Below are 19,367 nucleotides of genomic sequence, written 5' to 3'. Positions count from 1 at the left end.
TATGACATCATTTGCTTAAGCTTGGAAACCAGGAAGTAACCAAAGACCAAAGCGCTAGCGCCTTCCATGCCCTTTAAGTATGACGCCAGGAGACGGAGCGTGGCTTAAGATCACGTGTCCTCAGTGATTGGCTGTCACGTGGTCCGAAGCTTTCATTTAGTCGATGGTAACTGTGCTGGGAGTGTGCAACGTGCGCTCTCAGCACAAGTGCATAGGCAGCAATTCACGCAAATATGTGGCCCCCTCGGCTATAAGGACCGGGAGGCTGCAAATTTGCATACGCCCACCACCAAAGGGTTAAAATAAGTAAATATAATATAAATTCCTATCTATTTACTAATGCTCACAGTATAAGGATTAAAAAACAGTCAATGTTGATTGTTGAGTGAAGCTCCGCTTTAAGTGGTCAGTTGATATTATTGGTTGTTATGGCGTTTTTTGCTCTTTTTTCAAATTTTCAATTTCAGAATGGCTTATTCAGAAAAAAAAACAAAAAAAAAACAGTTTCCACTTACCACAATCACGGTCTGTTCAGTGATTTACAGTTCTTGGCTGAGCAACGCCTTGGGGCCTCTTTGGTGTCTGAGCGTTTATATACCATCAGGTAATGCTGAGAATAATTGCTTATTTAGGGGGTTGCTGCCAGAGATGCCACTTCACATTAATCAAGTATGCCATCAGCTCCCTGGTTTCTCAGCACAGCAGATTTCATATAAAGGCCCAGATGCCACACAGTCTTCAACTCTCTTACAGTGAAAGAGCTGAGGGCTTCCATGATGTAGAAGAAGGGAGCTTTGAGGCACTTCTTCCTAATAAATATTTGCAAGTAAAGTCGTCCATAGACCGTTCAAATCTCGGCCGTTTGAGCAGGGACCAGCCGAGATTCGAACTATGTATACAAGTTGATTGTACCCAAGTCGATCAAACGATCAGCTTGGGTACAACCAGAATGTCAGATTTTTCATGCAATTATTGTTAACGGCTATAGCCAGTAGCAATAATCGCTGTGTTCTCCTTGGCCAGGATGGCTCTCCGCGACCCCCTGCAGGGAAAACACAGGAGGGATTCCCCCATCAACACAGTCAGTGGTTACAAGAAAGAATATCGCTCTATCTATGGCGGGCTTTAGACAAAAGAAGAAGCCACTGGATATTTTCCATTTTTACAAGGCTGTACTGTATGTAAACACTCCATATACTGGTTAATAAAGCGTCACACAAGCTTTGATGACTCAAAGCAGACCCAGGAATAGAACCTCAGCAGCAAGTGGCTGATGGCTCCGGTCATCATGTGAAGCACCATAGAAGTGGTCTTATTAGACTTCTGAGTACAAGCAATCAAAGCTCCCTCAAAAGGACAAATAGCTTCTGGGTAATCGCCATTTCCACATAGACCCATAAATTGATGTCCTACCTTGCAGTTTAACAATTTCCTGGAGTACAGTTGGTTTATATTCGATTCAAACCCAAAATGGCTGATGCCTCTACTTCCAGACAAATGTAATGACGTATTGTACAAATGACCCTGAAAAAGATAATATGAAAGTTTTACTTTAATCCAGTCCTTATAAATCTTTTTACTTCAGAGGTACCCTTAAATTTATTTCTAGGTTTCAGGAATCCCCGCTAAAACCAGTTTATTGGGGTTAGGGGGAAAATGCCCTTTACATTGGTGATAAGTTGAAATAATGAGCCCCTTACAGTGTCAATCTGATTGCCACCCTTACAGATAGACAACAAGGTGTCACCCTGCTGGCTTTGCCAAGTGGCGTTTGCTTCCGAACTATGGAGGCACCATTAAACTGAAGGTTGATCAGCCAAAACTCAAGGAATCCCCAGTAGGCTCTGAAGGAACCCTGGGATTTCCCTGAACCAGAGTCAAAAATGGTTTCTGTAAACTATACCTAGCAACTGTTTAGACATTTTTTTTATTCTACAAAAATATATATCTCAATAGAACAGCCAGAATGTGGTTGACAAGCAAATCTTAAACATGAGTCCAAAACTGACATTGCAATGTGTAATATTCTATATAGTTGTCTCGTGTGATGGCTCAGCAGGTGGATAGGAGAGCCTTGTGGCATTGCTGCAAACTAGATGGCAATATAGCCATTAATTAGCCCTGTTAGGAGATCACCTGTGCTTGTGGTGATGCCACCTATGCGCTACATTGTTTAGAATTGAAATTGTACTGGCTCTTGTCCTAAGCTTTTCTTTCCATATAAGGTCCTGTTCTGAGACCCCACCATTCTACTGCAAGGAAACAAAGGTCCTTTCAAAGGATTTTCAACCTAGGCACGAATCTAGGGTCCAGCTAAGGCTAGGTATGATGGTAGGGTCCAGTAGATGTCCTTGAGTTCCAGGTACAACCTTCATTCTGTGCTGTAAACCAGAGGAATAGCACAATCAGTGAAAGGTGTGCACCTACCTGTCACTTCACAAGGGGGCAGGCAATTAGGAGAGTTGGAGTCTCATGGGGACAGGCCATACTAGGATAGAAACAACGACTCCTGCGCACAGGTGGATCACCATATAAAAGATGCGTCAACACAGGCCTTGCTGCCCTCAAGGATGGGGAATCCTAGTGCAAACCGAAATAAAAGAAAAACAAGGGCGCACCAGCCTTGTGCATTAACTTTTTTTAAAAATATTTAATATAAAAAGGTAAAATGAAACAACTCACAAGCAATAGATGGAGGAGGCACAGCATAAAGTGTACCGACAGCCAGCATGCAACTAAGGATGAGCAATGCCTTCCAAAAGTCGTGGAGAGACGCACAAACATCCACATACTAGGATAGACAATAAGGTGGCTTCTCTGTGCCTATTGCAATCCTTATCAGTCAATTGCAGGGGTGGGGTGGGCACCTTGCTTAGGGCCCCATTCTGCTCTGCTTAACAACCTGGCAGGTAGTGTCTTCAATCTTCAGTCTCTTACAGAGCTACAACCACCACTTTCCAACTTTTCTGAGTGTATTGAGTGCCTGCTGCAAGCTTCCTGCTAACTGATGACATCATTGATTGCTAAAGACAGGTCGGGCAGCCTGCGCAGCTTCCTGGGTTGCCTACAAGAGTACAAATAGCAGCAGGGAGGAGGAGAGAGCGGGGAGGAGGTGCAGGCTGTGCTCTCTCTCCCCTCTCTGTACACAGAAGTTATTACAAGATTGCTCGCTGAGCAGAGTGGACAGGGCTTGACTACTGCCTCCAGAAAAAATTTTGCTTAGAGGGAGGTAATCAAACCCTGCAAAGCCCCACCTGATTGTGTTCTGAGTTCTCTCCGGTATACAGAAAGGTGGGAGAGGAGCTAAGGAAGGGGGGGGGGTTTTGAGAGAGCACAGTCCACACCTCCTTTGGCTCTCTCCTCCACTTTACTGCTGTCACTACTCCTTTGGGGGGGGGGGGGGGGGTGGAGGAACAGAATTTGTGCTGGGGGGAAGATTTGGGAAGGTGGGGGGTTGGAGAGGGAGATTTACAACCTACAAACCACTTACCTCTGCCTTACAAACCATTAAAAAAAGAATGATTTTAGGGTGTGCAGCACGGTAACATGTGCCAAATCATGCATTTTCCCGCACCGCACACAAATTTTTGCAGTCTTTTGCAGACGCAGGTGGGTGCCAATAATTCCTAATGGCACCCCCATGCATCTAGCAAATATTCTAGCATCTAGCTAATTCGGCAGGTACTACAGCACCATGTGTTTTGGTGCGGTGTTATTTAAAAAAATCATACCAGAACCTTTTTTGTGTGCTTTATGAGCACAGAGCAGCCTACCGCGTTTCCCTGAAAATAAGACCTATCCCGATTTTCTAGCATGGCTGCAATATAAGCCCTACCCTGAAATTAAGCCCTAGTTAAAGTCCTTGTAAAATCATGTAAATCAATCGCTGTAAAATGGTTATATAATGCCCAGTGTGTGTCTTTATGTAACATTATTGTATAAAATACGTTATTTACAGCGCCGCTGGGCGCTCATGTGACCCGCCGGAGCTCTCCTCTTGTCCTCACTGCTGACCTCGGCGGCCCCTCCCTTTGCAGTGCTCGGGGCGGGGCTGACGTCAGTAGGGATCTCGGCATCTCCCCCAGCAGTGCTTGCAGCGTGGGAAGAAGAGCTCCAGCGGGTAATGTGAGCGCCCAGCGGCGCTGTAAATAAGGTATTTTCTACAATGTTACATAAATACACACACTGGACATTATATAATCTATTTACAGAGCGGATTACATGATTTTACAAGGACTTTAACTAGGGTTTATTTTGGGGATTACAGAGAAGCTGAGTCTGACAGAGAGGCAGAGGGAGGGGGGAGAAGACACGGGACAAATAAGACATCGCCTGAAAATAAACCCTAATGCATTTTTTGTGGCCAAATTAATATAACACCCGGTTTTATTTTTGGCGAAACACAGTACAGTGGAACCTTGGTTTACGAGTAACGTGGTTAACAAGCGTTTTGAAAGAAGAGCAACTTTTTTTTTTTTTAATTCGAACTCGGTTTGTGAGTGTTGTCTCGCATAACGAGTAGAATTCAAGCTAATGGGCGGTGCAGTACCGCATTTGGCCAGAAGTGCGGGGGCGCCGGGGACACTCGGAACGGTTCGGAGCCGTTCGAAAATACTCGTAACGACTCGGAAATACTCGCAAACACTCGAAAATACCGTGTTTCCGAGCCTTTCCGAGGCTTTCCGAGCTGTCCCCGAGTATTTTCGAGGCTCTCGGGTGCCCCCCCCCCCCCCACATCTGGCCACATGAGGTATTGCATGTAATAGAAGTCAATGCGGAATGAATTATCTTCATCTCCATTGACTTCTATGGGGAAACTCGCTTTGCTATGCGAGTGATTTGGATTACAAGCTTTCTCCTGGAACGGATTATGCTTGTAATCCGAGGTTCCACTGTATTAAAAAAAACGCAACATGCTTTGACACATCTTTTGGTGGAAACGAGCCCTTGGACTTGGTGTGCCCTGGGGCTGTCTACAATTCTAAAGGGTGCCTCGACTGAAAAAAAGGTGGAAAAAATATTGCATCAGAGAACTAGGATTCCGACACTCCCGGAAGTGTCAGATAGCAATGGTGGCCGTAGTTCTACACGAGAGGAAAGATTGGCGTCACCGCCCTCCAGAATGACCGGTATTGCCGATATCTTCTTTTACAGGCTGCCTAAAGCTCAACTTTTTTTTTTTTTCATGTAATGACCGGGTCTCTTTAACCTCACCATTTCAAACCATATAAAGCCACTTCAGCGCCCTCCGTTGCAGAATATTGCTTTATAACCCAACAGGTGCAACTTGTGAAACCAAAGGGCTGCGTCTCAAAGGAGAAGACTGCTATATCCTCTGCAATATTTATTAATGAGCTCAAACAGGCCGCTCAGCGAGCTGACCCACTTAGTCTATCGTTCTTGCAAATAAAATCCACTGGCGCAGTCATCTGTCTGAATTCAAATAAACTAGCTGTAAATATAAGCAACTGTTCATAAGGACAAGTTAATTTCCGAGTATTTCTCATGTGTCGGCTACCAGACCGGCTACAGGAGAGGCTATAAGCTGAACAAATGGTGTGAAACAGAAGAATGATGGTAAGAAAGGAACCGGAGGGGGGGGGGGGGGGGGGGAGCCTAATGCTGGCTACGCTGCATATCATTTAAATGATAGGTGAATATTCGGTTAAGTGCCCGGAGGATGGACGAGCTGTCATTGTTTTAATGACCATGTCTGAAAAGCAATAGCTGAAAGACAAGGCAGATGGATCACGGTACAAAGGAAACATACCTCACACTGATTGCACTATATAAAAATGCTCTACAAAAAAAAAAGTTTTAAGGCATATTGGACTTTACTGGTGCCAGAGCGGGACGACCACACAAGATTATCAAAATAACAGTATTTTATTACAAAGGACTAAAAAAAAAAAATATGTGTATGTTAAAAACATTAGAATACAGTTACAAATGCGATGTTGGCCATGCTAATACCCATCACTAATGATCTTTGCAAATTGATCCAAGAGGTCGACACGTTTCGCCTATTAGCTTCCTCAGGACCTCCTTCACTTGGTTGCAAAGAAAAATGGCCTAACTAAAAAAGAGAAAAACAAACAATAATCAACATAAATGTGCTGTATAAAAAAATATATAAACGCTATAGATACATCCCTCCGATGCACTTTGAAATGGGTCACAGAGATTGCAATAGCTGTTGGGCCTATCAGGAACACGGCAGGGTTTCGTAACCCTAAAATTTAATATTATTTTATGAAGAAGCTAAGAAAAGGAAAAAATATATAGTTAGCGGAGACTCATTTGCAGAACAACATGTGTTAAAGTAAACTCAAGTCAAAACGATCAATAGATCCAGGGATATGAGCAGCTGAAGTTCCTTGAAAATCTCAATTCCCTGTAAATTTTAGGTATTGTCCTCACCTCTTTCCACCTCTCTATTGGATCGATCCCATAAAATGACCAGCAAGGGAAGCTTGGGAGGGGGGCAGAGGCAAGCTCGAGGTTTAACAGAAGTCAGGGTTGGCAAGTAACTTCAGCTGCGGAATAACATATGATATATTATTATACACTATATTTTCAAAAGTATTGGGACACCCGACTTTACACGCACATGAACTTTAATGCCATCCCAGTCTTAGTCCGTAGGGATCAATATTCAGTTGGCCCACCCTTTGCAGCTATAACGGCTTCAACTCTTCTGGGAAGGCCGTCCACAAGGTTTAGGAGTGTGTCTATGGGAATGTTTGACCATTCTTCCAGAAGCACATTTGTGAGGTCAGGCACTGATGTTGGACGAGAAGGCCTGGCTTGCAATCTCCGCTCTTATTCATCCCAAAGGTATTCTATCAAGTTGAGGTCAGGACTCTGTGCAGGCCAGTCAAGTTCCTCCACCCCAAACTCATCCATTTCTTTATGGACCTTGCTTTGTGCATTGGTGTGCAGTCATGTTGGAACAGGAAGGGGCTGTCCCCAAACTGTTCCTACAAAGTTGGGGGCATGAAATCGTCCCAAAATGTCTTGGTATGCTGACGCCTTAAGAGTTCCCTTCACTGGAACTAAGGAGCCAAGCCCAACCCCTGAAAAACATCCCCCACACCATAATCCCCCCTCCACCAAATGATTTGGACCTGTGCACAAAGCAAGGTCCATAAAGGACATGGATGAGCGAGTTTCGGGTGGAGGAACTTGACTGGCCTGCACAGAGTCCTGACCTCAACCCGATAGAACACCTTTGGGATGAATTAGAGCGGAGATCGCGAGCCAGGCCTTCTTGTCCAACATCAGCGCCTGACCTCACAAATGTTCTTCTGGAAGAATGGTCAAACATTCCCATAGACACACTCCTAAACCTTGTGGACAGCCTTCCAGAATGCAAAGGGTGAGCCAACTCAATATTGAACCCTACGGATGAAGACTGTGATATCATTAAAGTTCATGTGTGTGTAAAGGCAGGCGTCCCAATACTTTTGACAATATAGTATATCTCTGGATACACTGACTTTACCAACAAAGGTAACCTCTGCTCATGGATTTTCTCCTCAGTTTAAAGTGCTGAGTGTTGTAACAGGTCTATTCTTAAACCAAGCAAGTGATAAAAACTAAAATATGAATCTGTGATCTCTCTTTTGATAATCACGTGATATAACTTGAGATACTAAACATAAAATGTGACTAATTTGTATATTGTATGTTCATTTGCATTTTCTTTGCTGAGTGAAGCAGGGTCATTTAAGGGGTATAGGAGGTATTTTGCGTTTTTAATGCAGCATTACAGCTCAACTGAATATTGAAGCATGGTGGAAATAATTTATGTGTCAGTTTGTGATGATGTAATCTAATATTACCACATAACATTTAGGGGTGTATTTATAATAATAAAAAAAAAGTTGCATAGCAATTATTGAAAGTGCATATGTATTCCTTCTTTGTGAATGAGGGCAAATACATGAAAGTTACCATATTTGTCCACTAGATGGCGGTAGGTATCATTTCCTATCATTTAGCGTCATTTAGTGGTCAAATGTGGTATTTTCCATTTTAAATCAATGAAAAGCATTCAACCAGCACAGGAAATGGCCTTATAACATTTCATTTTTTTTCCCCGATTTGCAGAGAACATGCGCTGTCACTCAGCAAATTGCTATGTGATTTGTATTTTACATAAATAGACCCTTTTTTAAAGACAATGGGGGACATTTATCAAGTAAATTGGTGACACAATTACAAGTGAATAAGGCTGCCCTTTTATTTTGCGAAGTATCTGGAACCAATTTGATGTGCTTTCAACCACCGCGTCTGTAGTCCTTGGCAGCCGACTGAGACAGATTTATGACAGATTTTCGCTCTTCAGGAGCGCACAATGAGGAAGCAGTCATGGGTCGATTTTATTAATTTTTAGCGCTATTTTAGAGCAGCTTAAGGTGGAAATTATGAATGAAGCTGAAAGCCCAACGGAGCTTTCTGTTAAAATCAACTAAATAGATTTCAGGTGCTCAATGTCTCACAGGTCATGTTCCTTCTAAAGCAGCCACAGCCTGAGTACGTGAGTGGAAAATCCAGTCTCCAGCCAGCAGAAGCATAGAAGGAACCCTTCGTTCACACATGTTAGATTCGTTCACACATGTTATTACAGTAACATGGGCATCAATGCGTGCATTGGGCATTGGACATGCATTAAGATGCGGCACAGTGCCCCAAAACGGTGCATGTGTTGCAATGCATGTTCAGTGGCAAGGTACTTTAGGGTACCTGTTAACTGAATTTGACTGCATTGCACTAATACACCTAATGTTGCAGTAAGATGTAGCACCCCCCCCCCCTAGTTTGGTGCAGGTTGTTAAGTACATTCCGTTTAGCTCCTCTGTAATCAGTGGAGCGGGGGCTGGTTGTTCTGGCCTGCTCAGTGTCTCACCGGCTACTACTCTGATTGCTTCCTCCTGTATTCTACAGGGTTCTAGAATTATAGTGGGAGGAAGAACAAAGTGAGCAGCCTGAATATTTATGGGACTTCAGCCAATCTCTGTGGAAGTGTGCCCAGCAGGTGGCTGGGGAGACCATAAATAGTCTATGGCCTAAGGCAGAGCAGGGGGGAGGCCCTGGATCCAGTCCAGCCAAAGGAGACCCCTAAGCAGGGGCTCTGCCCCTAGGTCAGGATTACTGGTAGGGTTGCCACCTGTCCGGGATTCACCCGGACAGTCCAGGTTTTGACTCATGTGTCCGGGTTTCAGGCATACTAAAACCCGGACACATTATTCAGATAAGGCTGTGGCTCTTCAAGTAACCAAGATCGTTACACACAAATCTGTTCCCGTCTGGAAGCTGCAGACATCTACCTGGTGGCAGGGTAATTATGTCAGCAAGAGCAAATTAGCCACACCCACTGTTCACTGCAGCACGCTATGCACACCGCATTACTACTCTCCTTGGGGCACCCAAAGGTGTCCCAGACCGCAAAAGTGTTCAGGTTTGGCTTGAAGAAAAGGTGGCAACCCTAATTACTGGAGGTGCCATTTAGACAACATTGAGGTCCTAGCTGGAGCCATAGCTGGGGGGGGGGGGGGGGGGGGGGTATTCGCAAGGCATGGTCTTGGAGTCAGTTTGGGTCTGGAGAAGCTAACTGGAGAGTGCCAGGAGGACGTTGGGGGGGGGGAAAGGTGTCCAACTGTGCTATGGTGATGTGAGTCTGTGTCTCCTTCACTGAAAAGTGCCCAGTGGATATCGGAAGGAGGCAACCGATGATCCTGTGGTATTGTGAGTAAAAAGACCTGAGTACGGGACCTTACTGACTGTGTGCAGCTCTTAGTTCCAGGAAGGAAGTCATAGTCACATGGCAGCAGAGAGTCGCGTGGGACTCTTTGGTGCAACTTAGAGAGAGAAGAGCCCTCAGAGAGTTCAGTTCACCAGTTTTAGGGTATCCCAAGCTCCCCTCAACCCAGCCAAATTCAAGGTTACAATAAAACATAAAACAAACACCCCTAGACTTTTCTAGGGGCCCTTACTCTCTACGGGGAGTCAGTGGGTTTATTAAAGAAGTCAAAATACCTCTACTGAGTCAGACCTGAAGTTTGAACTTATCTGTCTCATCAACTGTCTCACTGCTGCTGTTTAGCTACGCTTTGCCCTAAGTCGGAAATGATACATGTCCCCCAATGTATGTGTGAAATTTTACCAAAATAACCCAGCATTAAAATATAACGCCGCAATGAAATGATGCACTGTGGAAGAAGTACTGTATGTGTGAGTTTTCTTTCAGCTGCCTAATAGCTGTTTGCTATTGTTTTGCTATCTAAAGCCCTCTGGTGGACCATAGACTGTTCAAAAGGGTGAGTTTAGTCTCTGCAAGTTGGAATCTCTTTTCTGCGTTCCTAACCCGTTGCTTTGTGCCTGCTTGCATGAGGCTGTAGCCAAGACTTGTCTGCAAGATATACACTTCCATCCAATGATACCAGAAACAATAGAAGCCATTCTATTGCGTTTTCTGATCCAAGAAATCCTGACGGTAGCACATGGGTATGCCAAAACTTGCATGAATTGCGTCCATGGGCCCTTATTGAACCATCACCGGCATGCTTAGAAAAGTGGTTGCAGGAACTGGACTCCAAACTTGGTGCCTGTTTTTCTGCCAACCCAAATCTCACAACCAGGGGGGGGGGGGGGGCATTTATAAAGCTGGAAGTGTTTCTGTCAGCAACCAACCAGAGTTCAGCTGTCATTTTTTATCTTCTGAAAACCTGCAACGGTTGCCGTCTGTGACTTCTTTCTTTTTTTGCTCCAGCTTTTATAAATCTGCCTCTCAGTTTGCAATGATAATCAACCATTAAACATTTTGCTTGTTGACCTTAATAATACAGCCTGCTGTTGATTTATTTTACAAAATAGGTTTTCACACAAGATCTACGAATAGAAAAGTTAAAAAGCACCAGCCAGCTTTCCACATCGGTGCCAGCCATATTCCAGACAATGTAGATCACTAGGATCTAGTGCAGCGTGTGACCAGTTTTCTTGTATCTTGGCTACAAATGGACCTGTACACAGTGATCAGACCTATCTTGGATATACCACAAAAATTGAAGCACAACACCATTGCTAAGAGGTTCAGATACAACTTTATTCCAAAAGAAAAGTCAGGGGGACAATCCAAAAAGTAGCCAATGCATTTTGGGGGTTCAAGAGCCCCCTTCTTTATCAGGACTTGATTGACAACAATGTGAATAGGCTAGAAATGAACTGGACCTTGCATGTTATATTTTTCCAGTGTGATTGCAAGCACAGGTCTTGTCAGCAGCTGGTTTGGCAGCCTCGATCAGTGGTCTGGATTTTTAAAGAGTCAGTCCACCCAAAAGTGATCTTTAGTTATAGGTAAAACCTGTTGGGCTGAATCAGCCTCTGACTTCTTAAATGTCTTGGAGACCACCTACTTGTTTACACTTGGGAGCTTTGGGTCTATTTTGCCTGATGAAGGAACCCTCCATAGGTTCCAAGACATTGGATTCATTCGGCATGCCTGACTAACACTAATTAAGGCAAGTAAAATTTTGCTGGAAATATATTTTGTCAAACAGCTGCCTAAACTCAAGCTGACGAAAACTTCCCCCACCCTCAGCCCTAAAACAGAGCCCCATAATTAAAGACCAACTGCAAGCAACATGCTCTTACAACCTGTGATACGGCATACATTAGTTTGAGTGCATAGTTAATGAGGTTAATAAAAGACACAGGTCCACCTAGTTCAACCAATAGAAAAAAAAAAAGAAATGGTGTCAGGACCCAGATCATCTGCTGATGGCACTGTGCTTCCCAGAGTGGGAGGTTGTAGTTACAGTCTCCACCAGCAGGTGTCTTCCAGCAGCTAGTAAATCCAGTAATCAGTCCTCACCTGATGCTGGGAGGGTCTTTAGTAATTTGTCTACTATTACACTTCACTTACAATTCCATAATGCAACATATATCCGAATGCTGGGATTCCGAAGGCAAAGGTTTAACATCAGAGTCCCTGATCCATAGGGATATTGTAAGAAAGTTTAATAGTAGAGGAGGGATTAAATACCCTCCAACAGCCAGCATCAGATACAGACTGATTATTGAAATCTGCTGGCTGCTGCGAGACATCCGCTGGTGGACAGCAGAACTACAACCTCCCACTCTGGAAAGCACAGTGCCACCAGCAGGTGATCCAGGTCCTGACAAATTGAAAGTCTCCATAAATAGAGCCCTGTACACAAAGTTGATCCAGAGGAAGGCAAAACCCTTATAAAGCATGGTCCAATTTTCTTCAGTGGGGAATAAAAAAAATTCCTTCATAATCCCCCGATTGCTGAATCATAGAACTCTCAAGACGAGGTCTCTGTGCATGGGTTCCATCCAGTAACCATCAGAAGCCGCTCCTTTGGTAGAGGCTTAGGTTGCACTCACACTGCTCATGGCTGAATTAAACCATGGCCAAATTTGACTGCCCCCCCTCTCCACTCCCCCATTGGTCTCCACCCATTCTGGGCTATAAGCAAGTGTTCCTGGGTACACTTACCTCATCACCTCTGTCAACCAGCCCACAGGGATCACTGCTTTTGTACTCCACCATCTATGGAAAGTTCAGGGCCCAGGCACGGTCTGCAGTCACACTGAAGCGAACTGTACCAGATAACAAGTGAACGAGGCCCGGGACTACCTCGTCCAAGTGGTTCTTTGCACAATACACTTAACCATTCCCAGGCAAGGCTCAGAGCACTCACACTACACGACCAAATCAGATCAAGGGGGTGAACTGTGCCGGGCTTGGGTAAAACTGTTCATGTCAGTGCACCTTTAGACATCTCCTGGTGGTCACTACATGACCACATTTGCGGTTTTCCCCTCCAAATGCAGCTACCGACTCCTGCAAACCCTGCTCCTCCATCACTGTGTACTGGCTCCTAATTAATTGACTGGTTGCACTTTCAAAAGAGAATGGCTGTGTCCACTGTGCCTGGCTGACAGGTGCTCTTTAAATGGTTGTAAAAGTAGTCTGCATTCCCTCTTTCAAGAGTATAACACTAAGCACCATTTCTGACTGCATGCTGGTTTATCTCCTACTTTATCATCTTGGGTGATTATCTAGTCCACAGCTAAATAAAAATGCACTGTTGCACCAAATAATTTGTAGCCTGAAATTCAAAGATGGCTCCATCCCAAATGGATTTCCTCTCGTTGATTTGCATGAGGCATGGTCCAATCCCCAGCTGGTATTTCACAGTAGTACCCAGGTGGAGAGATCTCCCTATCCCTGGCAGAGCCTTCACAGCAGGAGAGTTTGACCAAAAGTAGAGCTTATTTGTTTCAAAGGCCTCTGAATGCTTCATATATTGCTATGAAGACACCTACCTGCCTGTGTACCCTCTGTTGGTTCCTTATAGGGGGTTGTAAGAGCTCAAAATCTCATGACAACAGTAGCTTAGCTTTAAATCCTTACTCCCGGAAATTTTAAAGTTCTCCCTTGCAGTGCTAACTGCTCATTCTTTCTAGGATAGAGTAGAAGAAGTTTTACTTACCTGATCCTCAGCTCCTTGGCAGACAGTGCTCCCTCATGCCCCAGAAGTAGACTGTCCCTCAGAGTCATCAAGTCCAATGCAGAGCTTATAGATCTCGATGACATTAAGACCTAAGCCAGCTGGAACATGGGGGAGAAAACTCTGCAGGGACCAGTCTAGGTAAGAAAATCTTCTTTTCTTTACCCCCTAGACCTAAATGAGCAATTAACCCTTGCAGTGCAGACGCAGCCCCTAGGGAGACTTTTAAGGTTTCCTGGAGTTGGACCTTAAGCTGGACTCTTATTCTGTCATGACTATGCCAAAGCATGGGAACTCTCCCTAACCCCCTGCAATGCAGAAGGTCTACCTAGGGACAGAACCTTGATCCGCTCCATGCCTCATGGGGAAATATGTTTAGTGTGGAGTTTCTCCATCCCTTATGCATGTATTGCTCTCAAAGTATCCACTGTTCACCAGAGGAATTGTTCAAATTTTGTTTGCCATTAAGGGGGAATCATGGATACAGCTGTGTTTGTGGAATGCAGTTGTGTTAATAAAGCTGTGATTCTGGAATTCCGCTTTGTCAATGGCAAGTTTTCCTACTCTTTAGCCTACAGCTCCCCCCTGTGGTCATAGGCAAAATTGGAATATTTCCCTATTGCACACTCTATTGTATATTTGAAAAGCCCATAAAAGAACAAGATACTTTTTATAGCCCTTTAATGTACTTGATTTTAAACTTCCCATTTGAAAAGGGCAATGTTGGGAATTTTCAGTTAATACAACACTAAACAAGGCTATCTGAGGATGTACTGAATATGCATTGGCTGTTTAAATGCATGTATAGATAAAACTGATAGCTTTGTATAATAACATACATAATTTAGAAGTGATATGCAGTAAATCAAAGCAACCAGTAATATATAAAGCTACGTTACATTGTATATTGCCGTATATTATTTAAAAAAAATAAGATTCTGTTTTTTATTTTTTTTATAAGTGCGCAAATATTTTTATACCTAATTCAAATAACCTTAACAAATTGAACTAACTCCTTTTTTCCATGCCTGTTACTTTTAATTTAGAGAGGGCTTCCTGCAAATTAAAATAAGGTTTACCTTTCCATAAGCCATTCTTGCTAACCTCTTTGCGGTGTGTAGGGTTAATGTACAGTTAATACAAATTGCTGTTGTAACACTTACCCCTAGAGTCTACTTGTAGGAACTACATTGATCTCAATTTTTTTTTTGTTTTTGTTTTTCTCTTTTTTCCCCTCAAGTCAGGGATTTTTAAAATATTTTTATAACAGCGAAATATATATTAGAATGATATAGGAGAAATAAGTTGAATAAAAATAAATTTTTTAATGTTCTGCTTGTATGAGTACCAGGAAAAGATATATTATAAAACAAAAATTAAATACTTTCCTCTGAACTATTTGAACCATCTAACACAATGTTTAATTGATTCATTAATAGAAATATGTTAGGATGTATTCTTTTAACTTTTACATTAACGTTATACTAAATGCATTTTTTTTTTTTTTTTTATTTCTGTACTACCCAATACATCATAAAATACCTTTAGTATCTTTGGTACAGGTATTTCAATTCTATTTGTATTTGCATGTTTTTCCTATTGTTATCTTTATTCGAAGACCCAAGAGATGAGGAGAGTCAGTATCTTGCACTTGTGAATCCTATACAGGAAAAATTCATCCCCGCAGCTCTCTCGGTTTTTGGACACACCGAATCCACTACCACCCTGCATGATGCTGGAATTTAGGGCTACAAGCACATGGGAGCATTTGCCCGAGCAGGGAAATGACACTGGGGATTACCTAGAGCTGTGTACAGCCACCCCTAGGGTTGCCACCTTTTCTTCAAGCCAAACCCGAACACTTTAGCGGCACACACCATTTTTTAAATTTTTTTAGGGGTGAACGCTGTGGACCCTGGTGTAAAGGGGAACTCTGATGTAAGGGTTTCTGCTCACCAAAGCTCCCACTTACATCAGAGTTCCCTCTTAAATCAGGGTTCCCAAATCTCCCCTTACATCAGAGTCCACAGGGCACCCCTTACATCTGAGTCCCCCTTACCTTAGTGTACTCCCTCGCTCAGAGGCAGGAGAGAGAACGGAGTGAGGGGGGAGACTTCAGTCACAGATATTGGGGGATGGTGGCTCAGGCATCGGCGCCTTTCATCCACAATGTATCTGAGCTTCAAATTTGTAGCTCACGCATCCCTTTCCTCAGGTACAGAACACCGGGGATTGGAGAGTGTGGGTGGGCAGACAGAGGGGTAAAGGTGGGAGGAGGAGGAGCAGATTGAGCCCTCTCTCCTCTCCTGTCCATGTATGGGGGTGGGGCCCGTGCGCACACCTATGTACTTTGTGGTTGTGGTACTCAGTTACTTGGGGAACTGCAGTCCATTCTAAATAATGTGTCCAGGTTTCAGGCGGTCTGAAACCCGGACACATGATTCAAAACCCGGACTGTCCTGGTCAATCTCAGACAGGTGGCAACCCTAAGCCACCCATAGATATGAATGAGTGAAAGCGGTTTATGCAGCTATGCGGTGCTATTTCTATAAAGTAGCGCACACACATAGACGACTGTGCTACCTTGCACAAATACCTGCGTACAGCTGCCTATGCCCACTTATATCTATGGGTAGCTGTATGCAGCTCTAAGACATCCCAGACACCAGAAACACACAATGTCTTTATGCTGCACATGTGAATGTACCCACGTGCATGTACAGTATCTCACAAAAGTGAGTACACCCCTCAGTCACATTTTTGTAAATATTTTATTCTATCTTTTCATGTGACAACACTGAAGAAATAACACTTTGCTACAATATAAAGTAGTGAGTGTACAGCTTGTATAACAGTGTAAATTTGCTGTCCCCTCAAAATAACTCAACACACAGCCATTAATTACTAAACCAATGGCAACAAAAGTGAGTACACCCCTAAGTGAAAATGTCCAAATTGGGCCCAATTAGCTATTTTCCCTCCCCGGTGTCATGTGACTCAGTGTACCCCAGTGTACAAGGTCTCAGGTGTGAATGGGGAGCAGGTGTGTTAAATTTGGTGTTATCGCTCTCACTCTCTCATACTGGTCACTGGAAGTTCAACATGGCACCTCATGGCAAAGAACTCTCTGAGGATCTGAAAAAAAAGAATTGTTGCTCTACATAAAGATGGCCTAGGCTATAAGAAGATTGCCAAGATCCTGAAACTGATCTGCAGCACATTGGCCAAGACCATACAGTGGTTTAACACGACAGATTCCACTCAGAACAGGCCTCGCCATGGTCAACCAAAGAAGTTGAGTGCACGTGCTCAGCGTCATATCCAGAGGTTGTCTTTGGGAAATAGACGTATGAACTGCTGGCATCACTGCAGAGGTTGAAGGGGTGGGGGGTCACCCTGTCAGTGCTCAGACCATACACCGCACACTGCATCAAATTGGTTTGCATCGCTGTCATCCCAGAAGGAAGCCTTTTCTAAAGATGGTGCACACGAAAGCCCGCAAACAGTTTGCTGAAGACAAGCAGACTAAGGACATGGATTACTGAACCATGTCCTGTGGTCTGATGAGACCAAGATAAACTTATTTGGTTCAGATGGTGTCAAGCGTGTGTGGCGGCAACCAGGTGAGGAGTACAAAGACAAGTGTGTCTTGTCTACAGTCAAGCATGGTGGTGGGAGTGTCATGGTCTGGGGCTGCATGAGTGCTGCCGGCACTGGGGAGCTACAGTTCATTGAGGGAACCATGAATGCCAACATGTACTGTGACATACTGAAGCAGAGCATGATCCCCTCCCTTCAGAGACTGGGCCGCAGGGCAGTATTCCAACATGATAACGACCCCAAACACACCTCCAAGACCACCACTGCCTTGCTAAAGCAGCTGAGGGTAAAGGTGATGCACTGGCCAAGCATGTCTCCAGACCTAAACCCTATTGATCATCTGTGGGACATCCTCAAACGGAAGGTGGAGGAGCACAAGGTCTCTAACATCCACCAGCTCCGTGATGTCATCATGGAGGAGGGGAAGAGGACTCCAGTGGCAACCTGCGAAGCTCTGGTGAACTCCATGCCCAAGAGGGTTAAGGCAGTGCTGGAAAATAATGGTGGCCACACAAAATATTGACATTTTGGGCCCAATTTGGACATTTTCACTTAGGGGTGTACTCACTTTTGTTGCCAGCGGTTTAGACATTAATGGCTGTGTGTTGAGTTATTTTGAGGGAAGAGCAAATTTACACTGTTATACAAGCTGTACACTCACTACTTTACATTGTAGCAAAGTGTCATTTCTTCAGTGTTGTCACATGAAAAGATAGAAGAAAATATTTACAAAAATGTGAGGGGTGTACTCACTTTTGTGTGATATTGTATCTTAAAAATTTCAACGGAATAAATGTATAGGGCTGTACCGAAAGTAATGCAAAAGTGTGCATAACTTTTTTTTAGCTTACATACTGTAGGTTGTTTCACGTTATTAGAGTCTCTTTCTCTACAGTAACTCTTCTTCTTCTTTTTCATTGCAGGTAAATAATGGGTTCCAAGCAGAAGCAATGTGCTGTCATTGAGTTCTTGATGAAGGAGGGGTGCAGGCTGTCCGACATCCACAGAATGCTACAGAATGTTTACAGAGATGATATCGTTGACAAAAGCAATATCTTGTCATTGATTGCTCTTGTCAATGGTGTCATTTCCGTAAACATTCTGTAACCTTCTGTGGATGTCCGGACAGCCTGCACCAGTGGTGGCTGGTGGGTTATTTTTTGGGGGGCAGCAAACCAACCCCCCCTCGGACCGTTGGTGGAGCAGCTCTAGCACAACTGCCCCTACCCCCCCCTCCACGGCACTAACACCCCCAGAAAATCCCCCCCCCGCGCACTGCGGCACTAACAACCCCAGCAAACCCCCCCCTTCACCCGCTGTCTGCTCAGTCCTTACCCTGGATGCGGCCATCTTCCTGTTCCTGTCCTTAAGCATGGCGGGCTCGGGAATGCTGCTCCGGTGTCCTCTCCTGGAGCAGCTTCCGCGTTGTGTCTCCTCTCTGCTCCTTCTAGGCGTCCAATAGGATCGCCTGACGTTTTGGCCAATCAGGAAATGGGTTTCATACCTGCTTCCCGATTGACCAGGAGGAGGATCATTGTTGCAACAGCGAATATTCATTCACTGTTGCAACACACCTGGGTGGGATCAAAGCACATCCTCTGTGACCCGAATCCACCCTATTTTGCAGCCTATTAGAGCCTCTGGCTGTAATCAGGTGCTTCAAAAAAAAAAAAACGCTGCTGTAAAACATGCGCCCGGTGTCCTGAAAGGGGCCGGACGCATGAATAGGGGGTGGCCATGGCGGCCGTTGATAGATTCATGCTATGCATGAATCTATCCATTGCATATAGGGGGTGGCCTGGAGAGAGGGGGTGGAGCATGGGCGCCCCTAATGGATGGGCCGCCCCGTAGCTTGCACCCCTCCTTTTGTCAAAAACTCAATGACAGCAAGTTGATTATGCTTGGAATCCATTTACCTGCAATGAAAAAGAAGAGTCACTATGAAGGAAGAGTTATTCTACCAACATGTGAAATCTGAAGTTAATAAAAAAGTTATGCACACTTTTGCAATACTTTCGGTCTTCTTCTTTTTCATTGCAGGTAAATAATGGATTCCAAGCAGAAGCAATGTGCCGTCATTGAGTTCTTGATGAAGGAGGGGTGCAGGCTGTCCGACATCCACGGAAGGCTACAGAATGTTTACGGAGATCACACCAATGACAAGACATTGCTCTTCTCAATGGCGTCATCTCCATAAACATTCTGTAGTGTTCTGTGGATGTCGGA

At 44.3% G+C, this 19,367-nt stretch overlaps 1 protein-coding gene across 13 annotated transcripts in view; it reads left to right on the top strand.

Annotated features, from left to right (window-relative positions):
• The window catches only part of CAMTA1 (calmodulin binding transcription activator 1), a 2,014,371-nt gene that overhangs the window by 1,970,535 nt on the left and 24,469 nt on the right, over positions 1-19,367 (top strand). For 11 of the 13 annotated variants that reach the window (XM_073603612.1, XM_073603611.1, XM_073603609.1 and 8 more), the window contains one exon: positions 10,292-10,322. The exons of the other annotated variants lie outside the window; for them this stretch is intronic. In XM_073603612.1, coding sequence (XP_073459713.1) covers positions 10,292-10,322 — 31 coding nt within the window. The remainder of the gene's footprint in view (positions 1-10,291; positions 10,323-19,367) is intronic. 13 annotated transcript variants of the gene reach the window in all.

This window comes from Aquarana catesbeiana, linkage group LG10 (assembly GCF_042186555.1).
Source record: "Aquarana catesbeiana isolate 2022-GZ linkage group LG10, ASM4218655v1, whole genome shotgun sequence".
NCBI classification, from domain to species: Eukaryota; Metazoa; Chordata; class Amphibia; order Anura; family Ranidae; genus Aquarana; species Aquarana catesbeiana.
This window is presented reverse-complemented; position numbering and strand designations above follow the sequence as displayed.